Source organism: Verticillium nonalfalfae (genome assembly GCF_003724135.2).
Source record: "Verticillium nonalfalfae strain VnAa140/NRRL 66861 chromosome Unknown scaffold_114, whole genome shotgun sequence".
NCBI classification, from domain to species: Eukaryota; Fungi; Ascomycota; class Sordariomycetes; order Glomerellales; family Plectosphaerellaceae; genus Verticillium; species Verticillium nonalfalfae.
Window position 1 is genome coordinate 70996 of NW_021167339.1, and position 26128 is coordinate 97123.

At 56.1% G+C, this 26128-nt stretch overlaps 9 protein-coding genes across 9 annotated transcripts; 5 read left to right on the forward strand and 4 right to left on the reverse strand.

The window, feature by feature from the left end:
• Nucleotides 1-515: 515 nt before the first annotated feature.
• TPS1 (Trehalose-6-P synthase/phosphatase complex synthase subunit) lies at nucleotides 516-2093 on the reverse strand (the record flags this gene model as incomplete). Its single annotated transcript, XM_028635135.1, has 2 exons — nucleotides 516-1453; nucleotides 1526-2093. 2 exons carry the CDS (start codon nucleotides 2091-2093, stop codon nucleotides 516-518), a joined length of 1506 nt encoding a protein of 501 aa, XP_028492306.1.
• Nucleotides 2094-4245: 2152 nt separating this feature from the next.
• D7B24_000888 (uncharacterized protein) lies at nucleotides 4246-5758 on the forward strand (the record flags this gene model as incomplete). Its single annotated transcript, XM_028635136.1, has 2 exons — nucleotides 4246-4437; nucleotides 4502-5758. The coding sequence occupies 2 exons, from the start codon at nucleotides 4246-4248 to the stop codon at nucleotides 5756-5758; spliced, it is 1449 nt and encodes a 482-aa protein (XP_028492307.1).
• Nucleotides 5759-6106: 348 nt separating this feature from the next.
• On the reverse strand, nucleotides 6107-7199 carry D7B24_000889 (uncharacterized protein; the record flags this gene model as incomplete). The annotated part of the gene is made up of 2 exons (XM_028635137.1): nucleotides 6107-6696; nucleotides 6884-7199. The coding sequence occupies 2 exons, from the start codon at nucleotides 7197-7199 to the stop codon at nucleotides 6107-6109; spliced, it is 906 nt and encodes a 301-aa protein (XP_028492308.1).
• A 1840-nt stretch (nucleotides 7200-9039) lies between these two features.
• Nucleotides 9040-10068, forward strand: D7B24_000890 (uncharacterized protein; the record flags this gene model as incomplete). Its single annotated transcript, XM_028635138.1, has 1 exon — nucleotides 9040-10068. The coding sequence occupies one exon, from the start codon at nucleotides 9040-9042 to the stop codon at nucleotides 10066-10068; it is 1029 nt and encodes a 342-aa protein (XP_028492309.1).
• A 939-nt stretch (nucleotides 10069-11007) lies between these two features.
• Nucleotides 11008-12078, forward strand: D7B24_000891 (uncharacterized protein; the record flags this gene model as incomplete). The annotated part of the gene is made up of 1 exon (XM_028635139.1): nucleotides 11008-12078. One exon carries the CDS (start codon nucleotides 11008-11010, stop codon nucleotides 12076-12078), a length of 1071 nt encoding a protein of 356 aa, XP_028492310.1.
• Nucleotides 12079-12392: 314 nt separating this feature from the next.
• On the reverse strand, nucleotides 12393-13104 carry D7B24_000892 (uncharacterized protein; the record flags this gene model as incomplete). The annotated part of the gene is made up of 2 exons (XM_028635140.1): nucleotides 12393-12649; nucleotides 12717-13104. 2 exons carry the CDS (start codon nucleotides 13102-13104, stop codon nucleotides 12393-12395), a joined length of 645 nt encoding a protein of 214 aa, XP_028492311.1.
• Nucleotides 13105-13665: 561 nt separating this feature from the next.
• POL2 (DNA polymerase epsilon catalytic subunit) lies at nucleotides 13666-20485 on the forward strand (the record flags this gene model as incomplete). Its single annotated transcript, XM_028635141.1, has 3 exons — nucleotides 13666-14285; nucleotides 14355-14497; nucleotides 14550-20485. The coding sequence occupies 3 exons, from the start codon at nucleotides 13666-13668 to the stop codon at nucleotides 20483-20485; spliced, it is 6699 nt and encodes a 2232-aa protein (XP_028492312.1).
• Nucleotides 20486-20730: 245 nt separating this feature from the next.
• Nucleotides 20731-23268, reverse strand: D7B24_000894 (uncharacterized protein; the record flags this gene model as incomplete). Its single annotated transcript, XM_028635142.1, has 1 exon — nucleotides 20731-23268. One exon carries the CDS (start codon nucleotides 23266-23268, stop codon nucleotides 20731-20733), a length of 2538 nt encoding a protein of 845 aa, XP_028492313.1.
• Nucleotides 23269-23962: 694 nt separating this feature from the next.
• CCT7 (T-complex protein 1 subunit eta) lies at nucleotides 23963-25864 on the forward strand (the record flags this gene model as incomplete). The annotated part of the gene is made up of 4 exons (XM_028635143.1): nucleotides 23963-24008; nucleotides 24134-24300; nucleotides 24355-24676; nucleotides 24726-25864. 4 exons carry the CDS (start codon nucleotides 23963-23965, stop codon nucleotides 25862-25864), a joined length of 1674 nt encoding a protein of 557 aa, XP_028492314.1.
• Between the last annotated feature and the right edge of the window lie 264 nt (nucleotides 25865-26128).

Below are 26128 nucleotides of genomic sequence, written 5' to 3' on the forward strand. Positions count from 1 at the left end.
TTTCTGATACTTATTATCTCTTTCTTTTTTTTCCTTTTGTTTTGTCTGGCCGAGATACCTTTGCGGTCCCAGAACGTGGTTTGGTGACGAGAAGAGAACATGAGAACCGATTTCCAGGACTGGTTTTCTGTCCTCCTTCGGTGATTTATGAATGACCTGTAAGCCACGAAGTGTGGCATGCTTTGCTTTGATGAAGGTTTAGCCAAGGGATCAACGTGGCCTTCTTATCGAAGGTCATGGTTGACAGGGGAGGCATCACACGCAATCATGAATCAGTAGATAGTCAATTCAAACGAGGGTTGAAGACATGAGTTACCAGAGCACCCTATGGAGTGAAAATCCTCGCATCACATAAAAAACAAAACGAGGATAGACAAAGTTTGAAACAAGAAAAGAAAAAAGGAAACCGTGCAACGCCCTGCTTCGTGATGCGCCCGTCCAGCGCTCGTCATGTCTATCTTTCGCAAGGCCGGCTAGCATCAGCCTTGCCGTTTTGGCTCTCGTCCCGCCGTCAGTTACGCAGCCTCCTTTTCGGCTTCCGCCTTGGCGTCCTCGCTGTTGAAGATGCCCTCGACGGCGCCCTTGACGGCCTGGGCGCCGGCGGCAACGCTGCCGGCGACGTTGCCAATGGCCTTGGGCTGATGGCTCGCGTCGGAGGAGAGGCGGGTCATTTCGTTGACGAAGGACTGGCCCCACCAGGCCGAGGTGTACTTGAAGACGTAGCGCTCGAGCTTCTTGTAGTTGGCCTCGCGCTGCTCGGGGGACATGGTGACGGCGTCGTGGAGGGCGTTGGCGAGCTCCTCGGTGTTCCAGGGGTTGACGATGAGGGAGCCGGACAGGGACTGGGCGGCGCCGGTGAATTCGGAGAGGACCATGACGCCGTGGCGCTCGCGCTGCGTGGCGATGTACTCGTACGAGACGAGGTTCATGCCGTCGCGGGTCGAGGAGACGAGGCAAACGTCCGAGACGGCGTACAGGGCCGTCAGCTCCTCGAAGGAGACGGACTGGTGGAGGAAGTGGATCGGCATAAACTCAATGGTGCCGAAGCGGCCGTTGATGCGGCCGACGAGCTCGTTGACGACGGCGCGGAGGTTCTGGTACTCCTCGACGTCCTGGCGTGATGGGATCGCCACCTGGACGAGGACGATGCGGCCGATCCACTCGGGGTGCTCCGTGAGGAAGACCTCGAGGGCGTGAAGCTTCTGGGGCACGCCCTTGATGTAATCGAGTCGGTCGACACCGACGATGAGCTTGACGCCCTCAAACTTGCGCTTCAGGGCCTCGATGCGCCTCTGGACGACGGGCTTCTGGAGGCCCTCGACAAACTTCTCGGGGTCGATGCCGATGGGGAAGGCACCGACGGTGACGAAGCGGCCCTTAAACTCGACTCCGTTGGGTGTCGTCGGTGTTGAGAGAATGCGGGAGCAGCTGGACAGGAAGTGACGAGCATAGTCTTAGGTGTGGAAGCCGATGAGGTCGCAGTGGAGGAGGCCGGCGAGAAGGGCCTCGCGCACAGGCAGGATACGGTAGATTTCAGAGGAGGGGAAGGGTGTGTGCAGGAAGAAGCCAATTTTGACATTCTTCTTGGAGTTTCCCATCTCCTCACGCAGCATCTCGGGCAACAGCATGAGGTGATAGTCGTGGACCCAGATCAGATCGCCGTCCTGGACGTCCTTGATTACCGTCTTAGCGAAGAGGCGGTTGACCTCTTGGTACGCAGCCCAGGCGCTCTCGTCAAAGGTAATCTCGCCGGGGTGGTAGTGGAACAGGGGCCAGAGGATCGAGTTGGAGAAGCCGTTGTAGTGGCGGTCGGCGAGGTCGTCGTCGACGAAGACGGGGTGGGCGCCGTACTCGTCCTTGAGGCGCTGCTTCATGCCAGCAACTTCTGCCTCGGGAACCTCGAGGCCAGGCCAGCCGTACCACTGGAAGCTTGTGGTTTTGGACAGGCCGCTGAGGCCAGTGACGAGACCGCCAGAGGACATGGAGAATTGATAGTTGCCATCTTCCTCGCGCTTGATGGTGATGGGCAAACGGTTCGACAGCAGGAGGAGACGACCGGGCGGAGCGGCGTCTTGCTCGAGGAGAGCAGGCATGATGTGTGCGTGTTTGTGTCGGATGATGCTTGGTTCGGAGCTGTGGAAGAGTCGTCTGATTGACAGGTCGTGAGGCAAGAGAGTGGTGGTGATCGAGGTTATAGGGCGTGGGCCTCACGTGGTGGGCGGATGTTGGAGCAGAGGTGAAGAGGGCTGGACGCAACACAAGCTGAAGGCGGGCAGTGAAGGCAAGAAAAAGGACGTCGAGTAGATGGCGGGGAACTTGGTACGCCGGGAGCTTGGCCCGGAGCTTATGACGAGATGGATGGAGGGGCAGGGCTAGGGGGGTGCCACCGTGGAATGGTGGCAGGGGCCACTGTGGAATGGTGGCAGGGGTGTGTCGCTGGGTACAGGCGCCCTGAGAGGGCCTGACGGAGGGGAATCAACAGGGGACGGGAGGGACGATAGCCGTTTGACTTTTTGGAAAACAGTGGAACGCGGAGAAGACGCAGGATGTGCACTTCGACATTATTCCTCTGATGTCCATTGTTTTGCACGGCATTGACCCCACGGCATCAGATAGGCCTTTCCAGCTACGTGAGCCTCCTCGTCCATGAAAGACCCCTCTCTAAGCACACGAAGCTTGGAGGGCATGACGGATCGGCAAGCTGAACGAACCCCATCTCCCTAGCAGATACCTAAATTGGGTGCTGTAGGGCCTGGATCTGGCGGACAACCAGAAACGTCACCACGCCGAGCAATACAATGGTAGGTACCGTAAGGCATCTCGGGAGTTTACCAGTGGTGAGGTGGGCGAGCCGTAACACTGGGCGCCAGCACATCGTTTGTTCTGCCGTCTGGCTGCGCCAACGCAGTTGAACCGACAGTCGGGAGGTGATTATCGAGACGGAACTTTCCAGCGTCTGCTGGTCACATTTACTTGATGTACTTATGGAGCAATCATGAGGCGGAAGCAATGTCCTCAATTCCAAGACCATCGCTCCAGCCAGGCCAGATATGACATCTCATTTGCAACCCACAACAGCATCAGCAGCTTAAGGCCCGACTAGCCGCCCGTCATTGTGACAAAATCTGCCGCAAACTTGATCGAGAAGGACGAAGTATACCGACAGGCCTCCAGAAAAAAGCTGCTGCAAGCAAGCAATGTGCCTCACATATATACCTCAAGGGTCTCCTGCAGCATGGCACACCCTGCAGTGTACATGTACGTCCGGGCTGTTCGTAGGCACTGTCTCTTGAGTGCAGCCGCGGATATTCTCAACAGTCAACCAAGCAGGTACCAGCTAAGAATCTCGCAAGGCCCAATCCTCTGAACCCCGGGCCAACAGGACAAGTTCCGGACTCCTGGCAGCCCTCACAGCCAAACGTGCCAAGTTCTCGTAACAGAAACCTCGTCCAACCCCAGCAGCGGGCGTTATCATCCGGTCATCGTCCAGCGGTCAAGCATCGACTCGATGTACGGAGCGCACTGCTGAGAGACGAGGGAATTACACAAGTAACCCGACGCGGCAGGCTGTTGCGACGGCCTCGGGTCCAATCGTCCGGCCACACCCCTCCGCCTGGTGCTTTTCCCCTGTTCTGACCCGGACGAAAGCCTCCTGCAGCGTGGGCCCGACCGCGCATGCCCGGCTGCCCAAGCCGCGTCCTCCCGAGGGCTCTGGCATGACGCAGGTCGGTGCCTGCATATTTTTTTTGGTAGCCTGCGATATATAGCTACACAAGGGGCGAGGGCTTTTTCTGGTGATGCTTTTTCTTGTGCGGCCGTATTCGTGAAGCCGCCGAGATACGGCCCGAATGAACCTTTCAAGAGCAGGTCGAATGTTGAGTGATCGATGTGCGCTCTCTCACCGAGTCAGTGATATTCAGCTGACCGAGGAGCGCACAAGAGACAGAGCTTGGGAGCTTGGACCAGAACGCAGGACTCCAGTCTACATCCACCTCCAGCCTAATGCGGCGGCGGGGCACCAACACCTGCGGCTACCACTCCAGCGTCCAAGCTCCCTCCCCCAGATCCCTATTGCAGATCGTGATCATCGCGACGCGTTCTCACGCGACGGCAACCGCACCTGTCCTGCATGTGTACCCCTCGCAAATCAGTACCGACTTTGGTGTATTTTATGATTGCCCCTTTATCGTGAGGAAAATTGTCACACTATCATCCAGGCTCCGCATCTAGCCCTGTCTGCTCGCCATGGCATTGTCCAAGCAAGAGATCGAGGCCGCCATCCGGGACGCCGTCCGCGAGGTGTCTGGCATCAATCGCGACAACCTCACCGTCAATTACATTCGCAAGTTCACCGAGGAGAAGCTCCATCTCGAGGAGGGCTTCTTCTCGGAGCCGGAGTGGAAGTCTCGCAGCAGAGCCCTCATCAAGGAAATAGCTGTTCGTCCCCCCGCTGTGTATCATCTGTCGTATTGGCGGTAGTATGCTGATCAGAACCAAACAGGAGTCGCTCGACACTGCGTCGCAGCAGCAAGAAAGCTCTCCTGCCAAGCAAAAGACCAACCCGACCCCGGCGCCGAAGCCTGTCAAGGACGCCGCGGACGACGACGACGAGGAACCTCCCAAGAAGAAGAAGCCGGTGGCGCGCTCCAAGGCGCGCAAGACGGCTGCGTCTGACGAGGAAGATGGGTCGCCACCGAAAGCGAAACGCGCTCGCAAGCCACACAAGGTTCTCGACAGCGAGCCGGAGAGCGACGACCCAGAGGGCGACTTTGGTTCCGACGGCGGCGATGACTCGGACGACTTGAGTCAAGACGACAGCGAAAAAGAGGCCAGACCCACAAAGAAGCGCAAGGCTGGCCCGGCGCCGAAGAAGCCCGCCAAGAAGAGAAAGACCGTGTCTGACGACGAGGATGAAGAGGCATCAGCAGACGAATCTAGTGCGCTCTCGGATGCGCCCCCCGACGAAGACAGCGAACTCTCGGACGTGATGGATGCATCGCCCAAGCCAAAGCCAAAACCGAGAGCAAAGTCCAAGACGCAGCCGAAGAAGGCGGCGCCGGGCAAGGAAGCGACACCCGTGAAACCCAAGAAGCAGCCCGCAAAGCCACCCTCTGGCAAGGACGAAGGAGACGACCTAGCTGTCAAGTCAAAACCTGACGCCGAGGATGCCGAGTCTAGTGAGCTCTCCGACGTCCTCGACGAGCCTCCCAAACCGAAACGCGGCGCCAAGTCCAGAGATGCGGCGCCCGCCAAGCCCCGCGCGCCGCGCAAGAGCGGGGCCGCCGCCTCCGATGACCCGGACGAGGCAGAGGTCAAGAAGCTGCAATCACAGCTCGTCAAGTGCGGGATCCGCAAGATCTGGGGCGTCGAGCTGCGTGGGTGCGGCGGCGACCCGAAGGCCAAGATCAAGCACCTGCGCGGGATGCTGCGGCATGCGGGCATGGATGGGCGGTTCTCGGAGGCGAGGGCGCGAGAAATCAAGGAGAGGCGGGAGCTCGAGGCAGACCTGGAGGCGGTGAAGGAGATGGATGCCGCCTGGGGTGTCGGAGGACGGGCCTCGAGGAGCAAGGCCAAGGTGGCGATGAAAGACGCCAGCGACGAGGGCAGCGGAGCGGGCGAGGAGGGTGGAAACGATGGCAGTGAGGAGGATGACGAAGACTTTGGCGTGTCGTCGAAAGCGCGGGGACGGTCAGGGGCGCAGGCAGACTTGGCGTTCCTCGATGACGATGACGAGTCGGGAAGCGATGACAGCGAGTGATGTTTGTCAGCTTTGCTTTTTGTCACCGGCGGCGAACGATGTGGCATGTTATTTTTTTGTCCCACATGGCATTGACTGCTGCTAATTGTATCATGATCTCATGCTGAAACTGACTCGGCATGCCTGATTCTTGATGCATTTGGTCACATATACCCTCATTCGGGATTTCAGGCGCATGTTGTGATGACTCTCTTCCAGTTGATCTATTTACAAATTTGATATCCACTTATGCCGAGCCCGTTCCTCTGCGTGAATACCTGAACGCAACTCCCCAAGCTGAAGAATTGACCGATTATACCCACGATAAAATTCAAAACATGCTTACAACGAACGGAGTCCGCAGTCATCCTACAGAAGCAGCAAGGCTCCGCAAACAAGCAGGAGAAGCGCCGCCTGTGGGCTGCTAACATGACCTGCGCTTGAGCCGTTGCCGTTGCCGTTGCCGTTGCCATTACCGTTGCTGCCGTTGCTACCATTGGCACCATTGGCACCGTTGCTGCCATTGGCGCCGTTATTACCGTTGTTGCCGTTGTTGCCATTATTTCCGTTGTTTCCATCGTTACCATTGCCTCCATTGCTGCCACCGTTGTTGCCGCCATTGTTGTTTCCACCGCTGCCGTTTCCGGTGCCGGGCGTCGGGGTCGGGTCGGTAGGGTTCACAGGATCGGTAGGATCCGTAGGGTCGGTGGGATTAGCAGGATCCACGGGACCAGTAGGATCGGTAGGGTCGACGGGACCAGTAGGATCGGTAGGGTCGACGGGACCAGTAGGGTCGGTAGGGCCTGTTGGATCGGTAGGGTCGACAGGGCCGACAGGGTCAACAGGGTCAACTGGGCCGCCGTCAACGGGCTCACAGCCGGTATCCACGCAGAGGCTGCCCGCTTCGCAGAACTGACCCGCATCGCCGTTGCAGCATTGGGCATCACCGGGGATGCAGACTTTTTCAAGCAGCTGAGTTAGTCGACTGGGCTTCCTTGAAGGGTGGGAATGAACAAGCCAGCAATGAGGGCGAGACGGAGCAGAAAGTAGGGGGTCGGCCAGGTCAAGGGAAAGGGGCTGCCGAAAGCACAGCGCACCAAATATCGGAGTTTGGAGTCAAAAAGATAGAGAAAAATTAAGACTCACAAACACCGCAGAGAGCCTCCGTCTCGTCAATACACGTCTCGGCTGGTCCGTCGCAGATATCGCCCTCGGGGCAGCACCCGTCAGGGTTGCACACGTAGCCGGCCTCACAGTATGAGCCTATGGCCTCATCGCAACATGTCTGGCCAGTCTCGAGGCATGCCCCTTCGCCGCAGGCAACGTCGCACTGTCGACGAGCGAGGGAAAAGAGGGCTGCAGGTATGGTGCTGTTGAAGGGAACAGTGGTCTTGTGGGTACGGAAAGGGGTCGTGGCAGCCGCGACGGCCACAAGGGCAGGGAGGGTGAGCAGGGGGAGCATTCTGTATATCTTTGCTTGGATCAAGACGCGATTTGCAGAAGGTTTAGGAAGATACAAGAGTAGAGTGAAGGGAGTTGGCAGATAATGATGGAGAGCTGCGGAATAGTAACACCCGACACAGGTGCGACGGACAATATATAGACATCTCGCTTCTCTCGCCCCAGGCCGCGACAGGTTTATCCTTCCACGATTTGATTGCGAAAAGCCTCACCGTCAAGAACGCCTCGCCTAGACAAACAGCAGAGACACTGCCAGACAATCTGAAGGTAGTCGGTCGCGTGGTGCTGAGCTGGGTGTGGGGGAAGCCGGGATAAGGAGGACCCGGCCCAGGCATGGCAACTGATGCAGGGTCTAGACGTCGCGACTAGCTGAACGACCGCGCTCCTGGTGTGGGAGCTGTGATCAATATTTGTGCCACCTGAGCCCCTGATTTGTGCTTTTTCTTCATCTTTCACCCTCCAGATAGACGAGGTGTAATGCGGTCACCGTTGAATGTCAGGCAAGAATCTCGTGGCATCAGGACCTGTCGAGCTTCGTTGAGATTCGCACTGATGTAACACATGGAAAACACTTTGGCATCTCTTGCAAAATGATTCGGTTCGATGTTGCCATCGCATTGTCCCAACAAAGTCCCCCAATTGAGCCAGACGATCCGGGGTCCAAGTAAGCATAAATCTGCCGCCAGCACCCCTGAACGGCGGCAAGTTTCTCGAGCCAGGGGGGTGTAGGGCTGGACAAGCTTTTAGTCAAGCTTCCTCAGCTGGGCTGCCGCCAGGGCTCGAATGGTCAAGCCACTCGGACCGTGGCCAAAGGCGTTGCTTCTTCGTAGGGGTAAGCGACAGAGGAGGCGTTTAAACTTTTCCTCAACGGGCTGAATGGCAGGCCGAAAGAAGTGACACGATGCTGTGCTGGCAGGTAGAGCAAGCCCCGTGATGAGCTGCGCCCATTCATTTCGGTCGAGAGCTCGTAGTGCCAGGTCCCGCGTCGCACAGCTCCCGTGTTGGCGCCACCCTCATACTGGGGACCAGATCGGACGATGAGGTCGAGCAAAACGGTCGGCGGGAGATGCGTTGGCAAATTGTTTGGTCGAATAGTGACGATGAGGAGATCGCAGAGACCGGCCGGTCATTGTGACTGTCCAAGTGTGTCAGTCATGTGATGCAGTTGTTCTCCGTTCAAGACTCCATCACACATGTTTCTCGATGCCCCATCATGAATTCCGCTCTCTCTGCGTGCGCATCCACCGGCCCTCTGTCGGGGAGTATCGCTCAGTGATTGCACAACTGGCACGATACACGACGGCCCCTCGGAGCCGCTACCAAGGTGTCATCGGCGCGCCGAAAAGAAGGACCGGCCACGGTTCAAGTACCCGCACCAGTCAAAGTCGCGCATTGCCGGATGTGGGCTGGTGCTGTGTCGCCTGTCTCGATCCTCATTGCCTCCAGCCTGAGTATTCTGTGTTTCTGTGTCTCCAATTACCCCGCCATGCCCCGCACCGCCGACATTTCGCCCCTCCTCGCGTTCCGCACCAGCAAGGTTTGTGGGTGCGTGGAATCAGCCTGAATATGCGTTGCTCAGGTAGTTAGGTAGGTGTGAGGGGCAGAAGGGGGAAGTATGGGGATCCAAGGAGATTCGAGCGGGTTTGCAACCAAGTAAACCGGGTGGCGAGAGCCCTGAATCCCGCCAAACTGGGACAATCGGCCACCGCCGTCATGATGCACATAAGGGCCGCATGCTGCCCTGCTGCCCTGTTGCCATCGTTTTGATTCCAACTTGATCAACTCTTCCTGTTCCCACCTCCTATCTATTCACCGCAGGGCATAGAACGCGAATCGACAACATGACTGACGCACCTTTCGAGTTCCTGGCCCTCGGCGCCATCATCCAGTCATTCCAAGTCAAGGGCATCAACATTGTCCAGGGCTTCCCCACCAAGGAGCTGTACGAGCAGCACAACTCGCCTTTCTTCGGCGAGACCATCGGCCGCATCGCCAACCGCGTCAAGAACGCCAAGATTGACTCCCTCAACGGCGGCAAGTCCTACACCCTGGCCGCCAACAACGGCGTCAACCACCTCCACGGCGGCAACAAGGGCTGGGGCAAGCGGGAGTGGAACGGTCCCAAGCCCGTCGGCGTGCGCTCCATTCCCGGCGTTGACGGCCTCGAGGGTGGCGAGAGCGTGCAGTTCTCTCTGCTCAGCGAGGATGGCGACGAGGGATACCCGGGCTCGGTCGAGACCGTTATCACCTACACTGCAGGTGTGCAGAAGCAGAACGGCAAAGAGGTCAACGTCCTGGGAATCGACTACGAGACCAAGCTTGTCGGCGGCGCTGACGAGACTGCCATCAACCTGACAAACCACTCCTACTTCAACCTGACGGGCGGACCGACAATCGAGGGCACCGAGATCACGCTTGCGACCGACAAGTACCTCCCCGTCGATGACGGCGGCATTCCTACAGGCGGTCCCGCGGCTTTCGGCAAGGGGATCACCGGGGGCAAGGCCTTCACACTGGGTGCTGAAGAGCCCGATATTGACGACTGCTTCGTCGTCAACGAAGCGGCCGGCGCAGTCCCCCTGGACACACGCAACAGCCCGCTGACAACGCTCGTGCAGGCGTACCACCCAGAGAGCAAGGTACATCTCGAAGTGGCCAGCACGGAGCCCGCGTTCCAGTTCTACACAGGCAAATACATTGACGTGCCGGCCGTTGGCGGGCTGCCGGCGCGAGGCAAGCGCAGCGGCTTCTGCGTTGAGCCGAGTCGTTACGTCAATGCCATCAACGTTGACGAGTGGAGGTCGCAAACAGTGCTGAAGAAGGGCGACGTCTACGGCGCACGAATTGTGTACCGTGGCTGGAGCGAGTAAACAATGTGCCGAACTTGATTAGCAGCTCTTAGCCTCACCAGAACGCCCTAATTGATGAAAATGACGATTCACCCTGTTTTCCCCTGCGAGCGACGTGTCCCGGCGCCCAGGACGTGCTGCAGAGGCACGCACCTGACAAAGGCCGAGTCGCACCGGTGACCCCTTGTCGAACAGTGGTTGGGCAAACCTCCTGCAGGCGCCCAGATGCAGCTGTGAAGGAGGGAGCATGACGACATAGCTACAATTTTGAAATGACTCGACGAGAAGGCTTCCTAGCTCTGAAGCCTGGAGCAAGGCTGGCGATCGAGGCGGACCAAGTGTGCTTCATCTTGCGTGCTCGCATTTGCATCTGCACTTAGTAGAGGGATGGATCTTGCATTGACGACGCTGAAGACGAAGGGGCCGTAGAAGCACCGCTTAGTCAGTTGCGTCTCACTACGCGGCCTTTGCTTGGTTGCGCCTTCCTTCCTTTCAACCTTGCCAGCACTTCCTTCCCTTGGGCCGTTTTGGAGGGCGGGCGGTCACGAGGCCCGGGAACCTTCCTCTGACTGTCGCATTGCGAAGTGCGCTTAATCCCCTCCCAACACGCGTCTTTCCCTGTTCACTGAGTGCAAGCACCTTCTGGCGTTGCCTTACGCCGGGCTGTACTCATAAAGACCCAGAAAGATCTCGGATCTTGGCCATATTCGAGTGTTTGAACGTAACGTTCGGCACTTCTTCTTCTTCCATACTATCCATCGTACATTGGCCAGCACAGCACAGCCCAACAGGACGACACGAAGCTGGCTTCATTCAACCTCACCATCGAGAGACCAGGCGGTGCCCTTTAATTCCCTAATCGCATATTTCCTCCATCCTTATGCCTGCAGCTGCGCTGGAATATCATCACGACACATCTGCTGACACCGGGTCGTTCAATCAATCTCCACGCACACATAAATGCCTAATGAAATGGCTCTCACCACCCAGCCGCCGCCGACCGGGCCCGCCCCGCCTCAGCACAAACAGGCGACCCCAAAGCGCAAACGAGGCGAAGACGACAACAGTATTGCACCGGCTTACACGACGGCGCAGTTTTCCTTTCGGCTCCCTCCTCCCAGCAGTGAAGATCCCGGTTGCGAGAGTCCGCGGACCAGGTTTGCCCGCCAATTCAAGGGACTCAACATCGACGACCAGGGTGGGGGCGGGGTAATTCCCCAGCAGCAGCTGCTGCAGATGCAGCTCCCAGGCCAACCTGTAGCCTTCCGGTCCCTGCTTGCAGGTTCTGACGAACCCGACAATGATGAAGATGATGGCAGCCCGACAACGCGCAAGCGACAAAAACTTCCCGATGTCGAAATGCACGATTCAGCGACCGACAACTGTGAGCGGGCCGTATCTCCCAGCCCACAGCGAAGCTCCACGGTGTCCCATGTCGGTCCACAGCCGCAGCTTGCCCTCAAGGCCGTCACAATCAAGGATGCAATTGCACCCGACTCCGATCTTTCCTCCACCGCCGATCAGCTCCACAGATCCTATCCTTCAATCAACCGCCTGCAGGACTCCAAGTCCCGTCAGCCGAGACGCGTCGGTACCCCGCCCCCGAGGAGGAGGACGACGAAGAAGGAACCCGCCAGGAGGAAGACCGAAATCAGCGACAGCGAAGATGAGATGCCCACGATCGTCGATCCCGTTCGAGCAGCCTTGACTTGGCACGAGGACGAGATCACCGTCTACGACCCCGACGACTCGGAAGACGATGGCGTTGGCGTCAACGGCATCGGCTTCAAGCCCACGGCTGCCCAAACACGCGCTAGGATTGCGAAGCGGAAGCAGCAGTTGGCCGAATACAGGAAAAGGGAAGAGAGTGAGGCGAGAAACAAGCGCAGCCAGCGCCGTCGCGGCAGTGCGGCCGGCCTCCCGGCTGCAGTCATGAAAAACAAGGCAGCATCAGCGTCAGCTGTAGCGCGGCGCGTCCGTTTTATGGAGACAGAAACTGGCGCCACTGCTCTGGCCGAGTCGACCGTCTGACGAGATGGCTCGCATATCACGACTTTATGATGGTGGCAGGCGTTTCAAACTCGATACAAGGCACCAGAACTGGATTTAGGCAGCCTTGACTTTCATATCGAGATGGCATTTCGTGGAACGGGGTATGGCGTCATGGGCACTGGAGCGAGGAATAGTCTTAGGGTTCTCACGATGATTCACACACTGTCTTCGAAAGAAGTCTGGCATGGCGAGATAGGGAATCGGGCACTCGACATGATAACATCACGACTGCACGTTGGCTTCCATGGCTGTAACGTATTCTTTGACACAATTGTTACAAGCGAGAAGAAGCTCTACCAGAATTTATACCAAGGATCCTGCCTTGCCGCCTCTGCTGCCGCCTGCTTCGCCCTTGCAGCCTCGTCCCGTGCCTCCCTACGTGCTTCAGCTTCCTTCTTGTGCTTGTCGGCCATGGCCTCATGGTACACTTCGACTGTCCGCCTCATGCGGACCCTCTCCTGCCTACGCTTCCACTGACAGTACTCATACGATGCAGCTGCGCCGGCGAGGGTGCTGCCGACGGCCCAATTGGCGACCTTTGGGATGGGAGCTGTATTGTGTGAGTTTACCTCTTGTAAAAGACCGCGATGGAACGGGACTGCGGGGAGGGTGCTGACCCTTCATGACGAACTTGATACCACCAACAAGTCCGCCGGAGACAATGCCTGCGATGTATCCATCTCGCGCGCATGGCGCCTGGCTCACGGCAAGGAAGTCCTCGGGCTTGATAGTTTTCATCGCATCACCGACGGTGGGGCCCTCACCCTGCTGCGGGGGAAAGTTGGTCTTAAAGTCGGCAGGGTCGAGCTTGGCGTTGACGAGCTTGGGAAGCTCCTTGGGAGGCGCGCGACTGAGATCTAACCTGGGATCTATCGCCGTCTCTGGTGACGAGGAGGGTGCTAGTGCTGAGGTTTCTGCCGGCTCGTTCGCAGGGGCACCGCGGCTCCAGAGCCAGCCCTTCTTGGCCTCCTGGCGGGTCCCTGTATGATTTTGATCTGACGACATGGTGGAAGCGGTCAGGGTTGATGTCGTGATGGCGTCAATTCCAGGTCCGGTGCATGGCTCGAAATGTCGATGATGGGCTGATGAGATGACGTCCTGCGTTTCTGAAAATCTAGGTGGTCTGTGCGTCAATCGACTGTATGCAGGGCCCTTGTTAATTGATTTGCCCCGTGCGGCGCGCGTTGGCTGTGTCTGTCTAGTGTGTCGCGTCGAAGCGCGACTCGACGCGTACCGTTGCTGAGGGACTGACCCGCGATTTGCAATTCCACTTTAGCACACACTGCACACACCCTGGATCCAAGACTACATCCCCCTCGAAACAACGCCCTGCAACGGTGCGAGATTGTATTCCGAAAGGCCAGTCTCCCTACTGAGTGACGACCTCGAACCCCGATCACTCCATTCACTTGTCTGTTGTCTTGCACTCCTTTTTCCCATGATACCCTGAGTGCACGACAGCCCGAGCCTTCCTCTCCTTTTCGTTTCGCCCCTCCCTCTCCCTCCTCTTCTCTGTCTTCCCCTCCAACCTCGAAGCCTACACCCCTCCCTCACAGCGAGAAAAAAATGCCGAACACATCTCTGCGGCGCCCGCAAAAGGGCTACCGCCGCGGCGGCAAAGTCGCCTTCCACGGCGGTCGCTCCACGAAACCCCGAACCTTCGAGGCCTCCTCCCGCGCCGAGGCCACCTCCGCCGACGAGCGCTGGGAGCGCACCCGCCTGAGCAACACGATCGACGAGGCCATGGGCTTCGCGCGCCACGAGGGCGGCGGCCGGCGGCGCGAGGGCTGGCTCGTCAACGTGCAGCCCACGGCCGTCGAGGACGACCGGAACCCCGGCGGCCGCGCCGCGCTCGACTGCTACTTCATGGAGGACGACGGCGCGACGTTCAAGGCGACGGTCGAGTACGAGCCCTACTTCCTCGTCGCCGTCAAAAAGGGCCGCGAGAGCGAGGTCGAGGAGTGGCTCAAGCGCGTGCCCGGCGACGGCTGCGTCAAGACGATCAAGAGGGTCGAGAAGGAGGACCTGAAGGTGCCGAACCACTTGCTGGGCTACCGACGGCCGTTCTTGGAGCTGCGCTTCCTCAACGTCAACGACTTGCTGGCGGCACGCAGGGACATTATGCCTATTGCGGCGAAGAATAAGAAGAACGTGGATGTGATGGAGGCGTATGCAGAGGTTGCCACGTAGGCCCCCCCTCCCCCTCCCCCCCTGCAACTGCTCTTCGAGGGTCTGGAATGCTAACATTTTGACAGGGCGAACGGCGACATTGACCTTTTTGACGATTCACGAGAAGATGATAGACGAGCGAATGCTTCTTTTGCCGATGCGAGCGACTTTATAGTCGATATCCGAGAGTACGATGTGCCGTACCATGTACGAGTAATGATTGATTTGAGTATGGAATTCGGCAATGGCTTGACAACCAAGGAGATGCTAACGAACAACAGATATACGAGTGGGAAAATGGTACTTCGTGGACTCGAAACACGGCATCACATCCATCATATGCAACGAGGAGCGACTGGCCATGGCCGACCCCGTGGTCATGGCCTACGATATCGAGACGTCGAAATTGCCCCTGAAATTCCCTGACGCCGCCACGGACCAGATCATGATGATATCGTACATGATCGACGGCCAGGGTTTCCTGATTACCAATCGCGAAATTGTCTCTGAAGACATTTCAGATTTCGAATACACGCCAAAACCCGAGTACCCAGGTGCATTCATGATTTTCAACGAGAAGGACGAGAAGAATGTCATCGAGAGATTCTTTGAGCACATCAAGGAGGCCAGACCAACTGTCATTGCAACGTACAACGGTGACTTTTTCGATTGGCCCTTTGTGGAAACGAGAGCCAGCTTCCACGGCATCGACATGTACCAGGAGATTGGCTGGAAGAAGAACAGTGAGGATCAGTACCAGTGCAGCTATGGCGTGCATATGGACTGTTTCCACTGGGTCAATCGTGATTCATACCTACCACAAGGATCGCGAGGTCTGAAAGCTGTCACAGTCGCGAAGCTCGGATACGACCCAGACGAGCTCGACCCCGAACTCATGACGCCCTATGCCGCTGAACGACCACAAACCCTGGCAGAGTATTCCGTTTCCGATGCTGTTGCAACCTACTACCTGTATATGAAATACGTCCACCCCTTCGTCTTCTCCCTCTGCACAATTCTGCCGCTGGGCGGCGATGATACGCTGAGGAAAGGTACCGGCACACTTTGCGAGATGCTGCTGATGGTGCAGGCGTATGAGAGGAAAATCGTGCTTCCTAACAAGCACATGGCGCCAAAAGAAGCCTTCTGGGATGGCCACTTGCTCGATTCCGAAACTTATGTTGGTGGTCACGTCGAGAGTATAGAAGCTGGTGTGTTTCGGGCCGACATACCAGTCAATTTTGCCGTGGACCCGACAGCAGTGGACGAGCTGCTCCATGACCTTGATTCAGCGCTACGGTTCACCATTGAGGTTGAGGAGAAAAAGTCCATGGCTGATGTCGAGAACTACGAGGAGGTCAAGGCACAGGTAGCTGCACGACTACAGGCTCTCAAGGAGACACCAAATCGCATGGAGCGACCCCTCATCTACCACTTGGACGTTGCTTCCATGTATCCCAACATCATGACGACCAATCGACTGCAGCCCGACTCCATGGTCCAAGAATCCGACTGTGCGGCTTGCGACTTCAACAGACCGGGCAAGACCTGCGATCGACGTCTGCCATGGTCGTGGCGAGGAGAGTACATTCCTGCGAAGAGAGACGAGTACAACATGATCCGAAATGCGCTGGAAAGTGAAAAGTTCCCTGGGAAATATCCCAACTCGCCCATGCGACCGTTCCAAGACTTATCACAAGACGAACAAACGGCTCTCATCAGGAAACGTCTGCAAATGTACTCGCAGAAGATCTATCATAAGATTCACGACTCCACCATTATAACCAAGGAAGCCATCATCTGCCAGCGAGAGAATCCGTTCTACATCAACACGGTGCGCGACTTTCGTGACCGTCGTTACGACTACAAAGGAAAGGCGAAAGTCTGGAAGGGGAAAACAGAGGCCCTCAAGTCATCCGGAGCAAGCTCCACCGAGGTTGAAGCAGCGAAGAAGATGATCATCTTATTCGATTCGCTACAATTGGCCCACAAGGTCATTCTTAATTCCTTCTACGGCTACGTTATGCGAAAGGGTTCGCGATGGTACTCGCTCGAGATGGCTGGTGTCACATGCTTGACCGGCGCCACGATTATTCAGCTTGCTCGTGGCCTTGTCGAGCGTCTTGGCCGTCCATTAGAGCTGGATACGGACGGTATCTGGTGCATGTTGCCTGCCACGTTCCCGGAGAACTTCTCGTTCAAGATGAAAGGCGGAAAGAAGGTCACTGTCTCGTACCCCTGTGTCATGTTGAACCATCTTGTCCATGCCAAGTTCACGAATCACCAGTACCAAACCCTGGTTGACGAGAAGACGTTCAAGTATGAGACGCACAGCGACAACTCCATCTTTTTCGAAGTCGACGGTCCATACAAGGCTATGGTCTTGCCGACTTCAAAGGAAGAGGACAAGAACTTGAAGAAACGTTATGCTGTCTTCAACGACGATGGAAGTCTCGCAGAGCTCAAGGGTTTCGAAGTCAAGCGCCGAGGTGAGCTGAAGCTCATCAAGATCTTTCAGCAACAAATCTTCAAATTCTTCTTGGAAGGCACAACGCTGGCCGAGTGTTACACGGCCGTTGCAAAGGTGGCTAACCGCTGGCTTGACATCCTTCACAGCAAGGGCGCATCACTCGAGGACGAGGAGCTGATGGAGCTGATTTCGGAGAATCGAAGCATGTCCAAAACATTGGAGGAGTATGGCTCGCAGAAATCAACATCCATCACAACGGCCAAGCGCTTAGCCGACTTCCTGGGTGAGCAAATGGTCAAAGACAAGGGTCTGAACTGCAAATTCATCATCTGCGCAAGACCAAAGAATGCACCTGTCACAGAACGAGCCGTGCCTGTAGCAATCTTTTCTGCGGAGGAGCAGACGAAACGGGCGTATCTCAAGAAGTGGCTCAAAGAAGAGCCCGCTGACACTGATCCTCGGGCTCTTCTCGACTGGGACTACTATCTCGAGCGTCTGGGCTCCGTCATTCAAAAGCTCATCACCATTCCTGCCGCACTGCAGAAAGTCCGGAACCCAGTGCCTCGAGTGCCTCACCCCGACTGGCTTCAGCGCAGGATTAACATCAAGGACGACAAGATGAAGCAGAAGAAGATGACAGATATGTTCACCAAGGGACCCCTTGAAGACATCACAAATCTGAATGGCCGTGGTGCAGAAGATATGGAAGATTTCGGCACGAAGCTGCTCAAGCCCAAGACTGTAACGTCCCTCGTTGCAGCATCGCAGTCTGCAGCAACGTCGCAGAAAAGAAAGTCTCCCGAACCGACAGAGTCACTAGATCCTTTCGCTGCGTTACCCAAGACTATGCCTTCGCCTTCAGAGGACTACCCTGCTTTCCTCGAGTATCAGAAGCAGAAATGGAAGATCCAGAGGCAAGCACGCATTCAACGACGCAAACTATTTGGCGACAGACGCAACAATATGCAGAGCAACATCCAGACAACGTTCATGCATCAAGCTCACAACACATTCACCAATAACTGGCACTTGTTACACTTGAAAACGACGGAGACACCGGGTGTCGTGAACGCCTACGTTCTCATTCATGCCAAGATTCACACAGTCAAGATCAAGGTGCCACGCGTGGTGTTCCTCAATTTGAAGAGCAATGACATGCCTGATGTCGATATTGCCGGGTGTGAAGTGGAACAGGTCAACCATACCCTTCCCAACGGCCACTCATCAACACACCTCTTCAAGCTGACGGTGCCCGAGGACGTGTACTTCAACGAGGCTGACAGCTTCTCCACACTGTTCAACCACCCCAGTGTGGAAGGTGTCTACGAGAAGAATTTGCCCCTCAACATCCGTGCTGTACTTCAGCTTGGCAACATATGTACTGTTGATGAAACCAAGGATGGGGTTCTTGGCAAAGGTCTTGACGAGGGCTTCGATCTTGTCGGTTTGATGCGACCTCTGAAACCCAAGCCGTATCTAGAAACCTCTCCCCTAGCGTATCTTTACATTTCCCAGATCTCCGCAGGCGAACGCCAAATATTCGGTCTCTTCTCCACAACCAACAGCCAAGCACACATCGTCATCCTGAACAAGAGTAGAGACTCGGGACAAGAGCTACCAAATGTTTCCAGGATATACGCAGATGCGCTCAAGCAGCGCGACCAAGAAGCGGAAGGCACTAACTGGCAGGAGTGCTTCACGTACCAGGAGAAGGTCAATTTCAAGATCACTCAAGTCACGACACGGAGGAAACTTCACCTTGAACTCGGCGACATTGTCAAGAAGCTGCGTAAGGATGAGGTCAAACCGCTAATGCTCGTCATTCAATCATCACAACGGAACCATTTGATCTCGGAAGTACCCGTCCTCAGTGAATTCCCCGTCCTCCCTTTGAAGTACGACACGACCGACAGCTCGCTGCCGCCCCTCGGTTGGCAGACTGTTGCAGCCAGAAGGCTTGTAGGCCACTACCTTGGTCTGGGATCATGGGTTATGCATCTCATGTCTCTCGCGAGATACGGCGATGTTCCTCTTTGCAACCTGGAGAGGGACGATCCACGGTTCTTGATCGACATCGCCTACGCCAGGCGACTTCAAAACAACAATGTCGTACTCTGGTGGTCCGCCAGCCCACGTCCGGATCATGCTGGTTACGAAAAAGACGATGTCACGGGTCCCCTCGAAACAGTTTCGATGCCAAACGTCAACAAACCCGGCACTTTCGCTTCTGTCTGTATCGATCTTGAGGTTCGCAATTTGGCCATTAATACGATTCTGACCTCCTCTTTGATTAATGATCTCGAGGGTGCGGACTCTGTGTCTTTCAACCCTGCGGCGGACGCTGGAGCAAACGCTGATGAGGTCATCTCGTTTGATAATGCGTTTGCCAACGCAGGTGTACTGGTTCTGCGAGAAATGGTCAAGGCGTGGTGGGTAGAGGCCTGCAAGGGCAACACCATGGCCGATGTCATGGTGCAGCATCTTGTGCGTTGGGTTGAGAGTCCTGATTCCTTCCTCTACGACCGCGCACTGCACTACTACGTGCAAATGATGTCGCGCAAAGCCTTCCAGCAGCTTATGGGCGATTTCCGCAAGGTCGGTAGCCAAGTCATCTTTGCCAACTCGAATCGTTTGCTTTTGCAGACCACGAAAGCCGAAGTTGGAACCGCGTACGCCTACAGCAACTACGTCATCAAGTCAATAAAGAGCAAGCCCCTGTTCCACTTCATTGATCTCGAGATCAAGGAGTACTGGGACTATCTTGTCTGGTATGATGAGTTCAACTACGGAGGCAAGGCGTGCCAGGAGGTCGTCGAGGCGGACAACCAGAATCTGGAGACGATCATGCACTGGCAAATGTCTACATTCCTTCCCGAGCGTCTTCAGCCCACTTTCCAAGAATGGGTCATCGAGTTCATCAACCTCATGCACCGCAACAAACGGGCCTTTGACATTGAGGACTTCTCCACCCAACGTCTTACGCAGCTGCCACCCTCCCGCAAAGATCCGAACGACGAGAGTGCCCTTCTTCTCGGCAAGAGCTTCGAGAAACCCCTTAAGAAGACCATCTCGAATCTTCTCGCTGTTCAGAAGCGCGAGCTCCTCCACCCCGAACTCGCGGGCGACTATTCCTTCCCTATTCTCCCTGGATCCCATCTCGCCGCCTATGCGGACGGCGCCGGTGCACGCTCAGGCCCGCTTCTCGAGCTCGTCAAGTCTCTTATGCAAGTCCTCAGCCTGGACCGCAATATCACGCTGGAGGCGCGCCTGCTGCGCAAGGAGCTCCTCGCCATGTTTGACGTCCGCGAGTTCTCCAAGGGCGCGACGTTCCAGAACCCGAGCGCCAGCCTCAAGATGCCGCAGCTCAGCTGCGACGTGTGCACCATGGCGCGTGACATGGATTTCTGTCGCGACGCCGACCTGCTGCCCGACCAGGGGCAAACGCACAAGCCTTGGCGGTGCGGGTTCTGCGAGGCCGAGTATGACCGCAACACCATCGAGGAGAGGCTCATCGCGCAGGTCGAGGGGTTCGCCGTCGAGTGGGCGAGCCAGGACGTGCAGTGTGAAAAGTGCCGCGCGCTGAGGCTGAACGAGTTCATGGAGCACTGCGTCTGCAGCGGCGCGTGGGTGGAGAGCGTGAGCCGTGAAGACATATTGAAGAAAGTTGCAGTGTACGGAAACGTGGCCAAATTCTACGGCTTGAGGATGTTGAAGGAGGTGGTTGAAGGCTTGAAGGCTGGGTTATAGAGCCGCGGAACGGCTTTTTAAGGGAACAGGACGACACGCGATATCACGGCGTTCAATGGTTGAGGCTGGAGTTAGCATCACGGGAGCGTGGCCTCAAAGTTGGTATCAGGGTTATGTGAAGCCATCATATCGTAATATATTACATCTCATCAAATTACTTGCTTGCTTGTCTGCGAACCACCAACAATTGCGACCTCTGCAGTGTAGACAGATCCATGGATTGAACGTTGCTCCTCAAGGAACTTTCAAAGTATGCAGAGGCGAGTTGACCGCATAAATGTATATCGTGTCTTTCTGTCCATGACGCCGTCAAGATAGCATGTTCCAATCATCTCCATGCCCATTTTCTCGGTCATCTGGCTGTTTTGCATGGTAGATTGGACGATGCTTTGGGGGTCTTTGTGCATGTCGCACCTCATAACCGCCGGCATAGTGGCACCGGGAATGGCGAAGATGTGATCTTTGCCACCCTTGACGTTCAAGGGGGCAAGCCCGAAGAAGCCTCGGCGCGTCATGATGGGCCGACATATCGAGGACATGGATGCCATAACCTCACGAACGACGAGCCTAGCGTGGGCCATTTCTGCGTCGGGCGGGGCGTCTTCACCAGGCGGGAGTTTGAAAATATGTATGGGGTTCTCATCGTGAATCATGTCGTTTCCCCAGTCCTTTATGTCTGATGCCGCTTCTAGAGAGAATGTATCCCAAACCGGCCAGAAAATAAGGTGCATGGCCTCAGTCCTGGGGCAGCCCTCTTCTCTAGCGAACACAAAATCGAACAACTCTTTCTGCCCAGAGCGGACTCCTGCGGCCTTCCTAGAAGACGCAGTCATCTCCACTGAGGGCTCGACGAATCTCCAGCCAAGAATTTGCAGGGCAACGCAAGAAACGATGAACTCTTGGCGGCTTTCGGGAAGGATTCGATACCAGGAGCTGTACATACCGTCGAAACCGGTGGGGTCTTTGAAAACGCCAGAGCAGAGAACCCGGCCCAAGTCATCTAGTAGCGGCCTTTCGGTGTCAAAGCTTCGATCAGATCTTTGGGTGTCCAGGAAGCCATCGGCGAAATGCCTAAGCATTTCCATCAGCGCGGCTGATTTATTGCACAGCTTGGGAATGAGAGCATCAAAACATCCCGTGATTGTGTCGATGAACTCGCCTTCCGTGAGCAGAGCTACTTGAGGTTTAAACCCGTCAAGGAGGCCGCTCCGCTGGCGCTGCAACTTCGAAACGAAGCTGGTTGTCAATGCTTGGCCATCGTCAATGTCCACTGTGTCGCCAATGCGAACTACCCAATCATATTTACGGACCCAGGCCACAGCCAAGCGCCAGGGCTTGCTCAGGACGGGGGCATATCGAGTATTCTGCAACAGAAGACGACAGTGCTCTTGAGTTGTGGTCTTGTTTTTCTCGTCGGTCAGGTAGGCTGCCTCACCAGCGCTGAAAAGTATCGGCAGTTTCCAACTCAAGTGGTGAGGGTCATAGGCTGTCGTGTCGTTGGACCAATCCGGAACCCACGAAGGAATATCGTGTCGGGACTTTGACAGAAGGTCGCCTGTGGTAACCCAAAAGATACCAGTCGTTTTCATGATTGTGAAGGCAACATGAGTAAATAAGTGGTGGATAGTGCATGCGTAGTCTGGGCTGATGCTGTCATTGAGAAAGCTTCCCAGGTCTTGACGCAGCTGCAGCAGCGCGATGACTTTGTCTCTTGGCTCCGATGATCGCCTGTTGCGGAACATTCTCAAAAGCCAAAGTAGAGCACTTCCCATGGAAAGAGCAAGATAGTCGTACCGTCCCTGGAGTGGCGAGCGCATCGTGCCGTGGACTAGATTTTCAATGCGGGTTAAGCGGACGTCTCGAAGCTTACTGAGGGTGTTGATCTTTGTGGCGAGCAAGGACATGACCTTCATGTTCTCTTGGCGCGAGTGTGAAGGAAGCGCTATCTTCTCGAGACGAGACCTAGCCTGTTCGAGGGCCTTGAAAGGTATTGTGATCTTTCCATATGTCAAACGAAGTACTCGCGCAACCCCAGCTTCTTGCACAATCCACATGCGGTCCCACCACGGCGATATTGCGAAAGCACGCAAGTGTTCGAATAGAGCTTTCAATTTTGCATTTTCCAGAGGTCTACTCGTGTTGGACGTCTCAGACTTGCTATACAATATCTGAGTGTCGATGATGCGCTGCAGCCAAGATGCTTGCGAAAGAGCTGCGAGAAGGCAGAATGCGTATAGGTTGAGTCGATGACCTGTCATGGAACTTAATTTCGTTGCAGCTGGCCAATCTTTGAATAGGACCTGTTGAATCATCTCATCGTCGCCTGCGTCACCGTTGAGATGCACATGCGAATGTGCTCCCAGCTGCTTGAAATGCTGGTTGTACCGTGGGTGGCTGCGATCCAAAGAATCGCCCAGATAGGCATGCACATCTTCCGCCCAGTAGAACAGGTCGTGCATCAAAGTGACCTGATGTGTCTTCTCTTCAACATTGGTCTGATCGATGCAGAGAGAGTCGACCCAGATGACGACGCTGCCAATCTGTGATCGTAACGTGCGGAGGGCGTGGTCAAGATTAAAGGTGATGTACTGAACTTCGTTATTGACCATGATGTTTTGTGATCGCCTGCTCGTTCCCCACGTGTAAGACAGTGCAGTGAAGCGATGGTGCTCGGAGGCCATGTAGAGAGTGGCGACGAGTTCATCATCCCACTGGCCAGGCATGAGCTTGAGGAGTCGGAATTGGCTCCCCTTGGGGCTCTCGAGATACAGCGTGCTCGACATGGCTGTAGGAGCGACGAAAGTCCGGGCATTTGATAGACTCTAGTGAGACGACGTAGAGATCACGAGTCTTGACTGCACTCATGAGGAACCTGCCAGGCAGCCGCGGGGCAGGGCTGTACAGCAGGGTGATCCACGGCTCCTTAGTGTGGCTTGTTGGGTTTCTGCAGACCTGCATGCTGCACTGCAGCTGACTGCAACGCCAAACAACCATTGGAGCACAACCGCAGGCGAGGCTGCTACACAAGGCGCTTATGGTTGTGTTCCAGACATCTCATGCTTTCGACGAGGGCCATCTTGAAGATCAACATCTGTGCTTCTTGGCTATGCTTCTTGGCTGTGCTTCTTGGACGGGGAAATCGACCAGGCTGTTTCTCAATGTAGGCGTATACGGGACAATAGGCTTTGCTGTTCTCTGCAAGATCAAAATGCGGCAGGTTGAAGATTGGATCGTGGAATGCCATGGAGCGCCCTGGTAAAACAGGCGGTGACAGACCCCTCCTTACATAATCCTCCACATGGTCTGTGCGTCGAGTCGCGAAAGGCTGCAACAATTTTTTGGAGCTCCAGAAGCTTCATCACTCCCCACGGTCCGAAATTCGACTCCCGCACCCTACGACGAATACGGCCAAGACGACGACGAAACGGACGAAACGAGACCCCCGAATCCTACGAATCTTCCAGTTTCGCTTTCATCATGTCGTTCGGCGGAATGACCCCGACCATCGTGGTCCTGAAAGAAGGTTGCTAGAAACAGCGCCCCTCCACCCCCCTACTCCCCACCCCCACTGCCCAAGCATAATAAGCAAGCAACCAAAAGCCTATGCCAGACAAGACGTGGCTGACCATGATTTTTCTTTCGGGGCAGGAACCGATACCTCTCAGGGCAAGGGACAGATTGTCTCCAACATCAACGCCTGCTTGGCCGTTCAGGCCACTATCAAGTCGACACTCGGTCCTTACGGCGGTGACCTGTTGATGGTCGACGAGAATGGCAGGCAAACCATCACCAATGACGGTGCCACCGTCATGAAGGTGTGCAATCCGCCGTATATGTTTCACATGGTACAAGCACTGACGGGCTCATAGCTCCTCGACATTGTTCACCCTGCAGCCCGAATCCTCGTCGACATTGCACGATCGCAAGATGCCGAAGTCGGTGACGGCACCACATCTGTCGTCGTCCTGGCCGGCGAGATCCTGAAGGAGACCAAGGAGCATGTAGAGCAGGGTGTCAGCTCACAGATTATCATCAAGGGCCTGCGGAGGGCAGCGTCCATGGCCGTCAACAAGATCAAGGAGATTGCGGTTGATACGAACGAGGGCAACCGAAGGGAAACGCTCAGCAAGCTGGCCGGCACCGCTATGACCAGCAAGCTGATTAAGAGGAACACTACTTTCTTCACCAAGAGTAAGTTGGTGTGTGGTCCCGTTGACAGAACAGAACTGACGAGACGAAGTGGTTGTCGATGCCGTGCTGTCTCTGGACCAAGACGACCTCAACGAGCGCCTCATTGGCATTAAGAAGATTCCCGGTGGATCCCTGACTGATTCCCTATTTGTCAACGGTGTCGCCTTCAAGAAGACCTTCTCCTATGCCGGTTTTGAGCAGCAGCCCAAGGCGTTCGAGAAGCCCAAGATTGTGTGCCTCAACGTCGAGCTCGAGCTCAAGGCCGAGAAGGACAACGCTGAGGTGCGCGTTGAACAGGTGTCCGAGTACCAGGCCATTGTCGACGCCGAGTGGCAGATCATCTACAAGAAGCTTGAAGCCATCCACGCCACTGGCGCAAAGGTCGTCCTCAGCAAGCTCCCCATCGGCGATCTTGCGACACAGTACTTTGCCGACCGCGACATCTTCTGCGCTGGCCGTGTTGCCGCCGAGGATATGGAGCGCGTTGTCCAGGCTACCGGCGCCGTCACCCAGTCTACCTGCTCTGACATTCTGCACGAGCATCTGGGTACCTGCGGCAGCTTCGACGAGAGACAGATTGGTGGCGAGCGCTTCAACTTCTTCGAAGACTGCCCCGAGGCCAAGACGTGCACGCTCGTGCTGCGCGGTGGTGCTGAGCAGTTCATTGCTGAAGTGGAACGCTCCCTGCACGACGCCATTATGATCGTCAAGCGCGCCATCAAGAACCACACCATTGTCGGCGGCGGAGGTGCCACCGAGATGGAGGTCTCCGCGTACCTCCACCGCTTCGCCGACCGCGACGTCTCCCACAAGCAGCAGGCCATCATCAAGAGCTTCGCCAAGGCGCTCGAGGTGATCCCGCGCCAGCTCTGCGAGAACGCCGGCTTTGACGCCACCGATATTCTCAACAAGCTCCGCGTTGAGCACCGCAAGGGCAAGACCTGGGCCGGTGTTGACTTTAACAACGAGGGCGTCGCCGACATGATGGAGCGCTTCGTGTGGGAGCCCGCACTCGTCAAGATTAACGCCATCCAGGCCGCCACCGAGGCGAGTTGCCTGATCCTAGGCGTCGACGAGACGATCCGTAATGAGGAGAGCCAGAAGCCCCAGGCCCCCGGACAGGCGCTGCCGCAGGGAGCGGCGCAGAGGGCGCTTCGCGGCAGGGGACGGGGTATGCCTAGGCGGTGAAAAGACGATGGGGTGAGCGGACGCGCGGGGTTTGTATGATACCTATTTAGAACCGGTCATCAAATAGACTAGGCGAGCCGTGGGCATGGAGCCTCGACAAATGTATTTGTACAGGACAGTGACGTCGTGAGAAGGAGTGGGTGGGACTGCCAAAGGTCACGACACATCGTCAGCCTGCTTGTAATATGATGCAATCACTGTTGCTTGTTAAGCACATACGACCATACCTACTGGAGAACTCGGGATCCCGTCCGCTCTCCCATA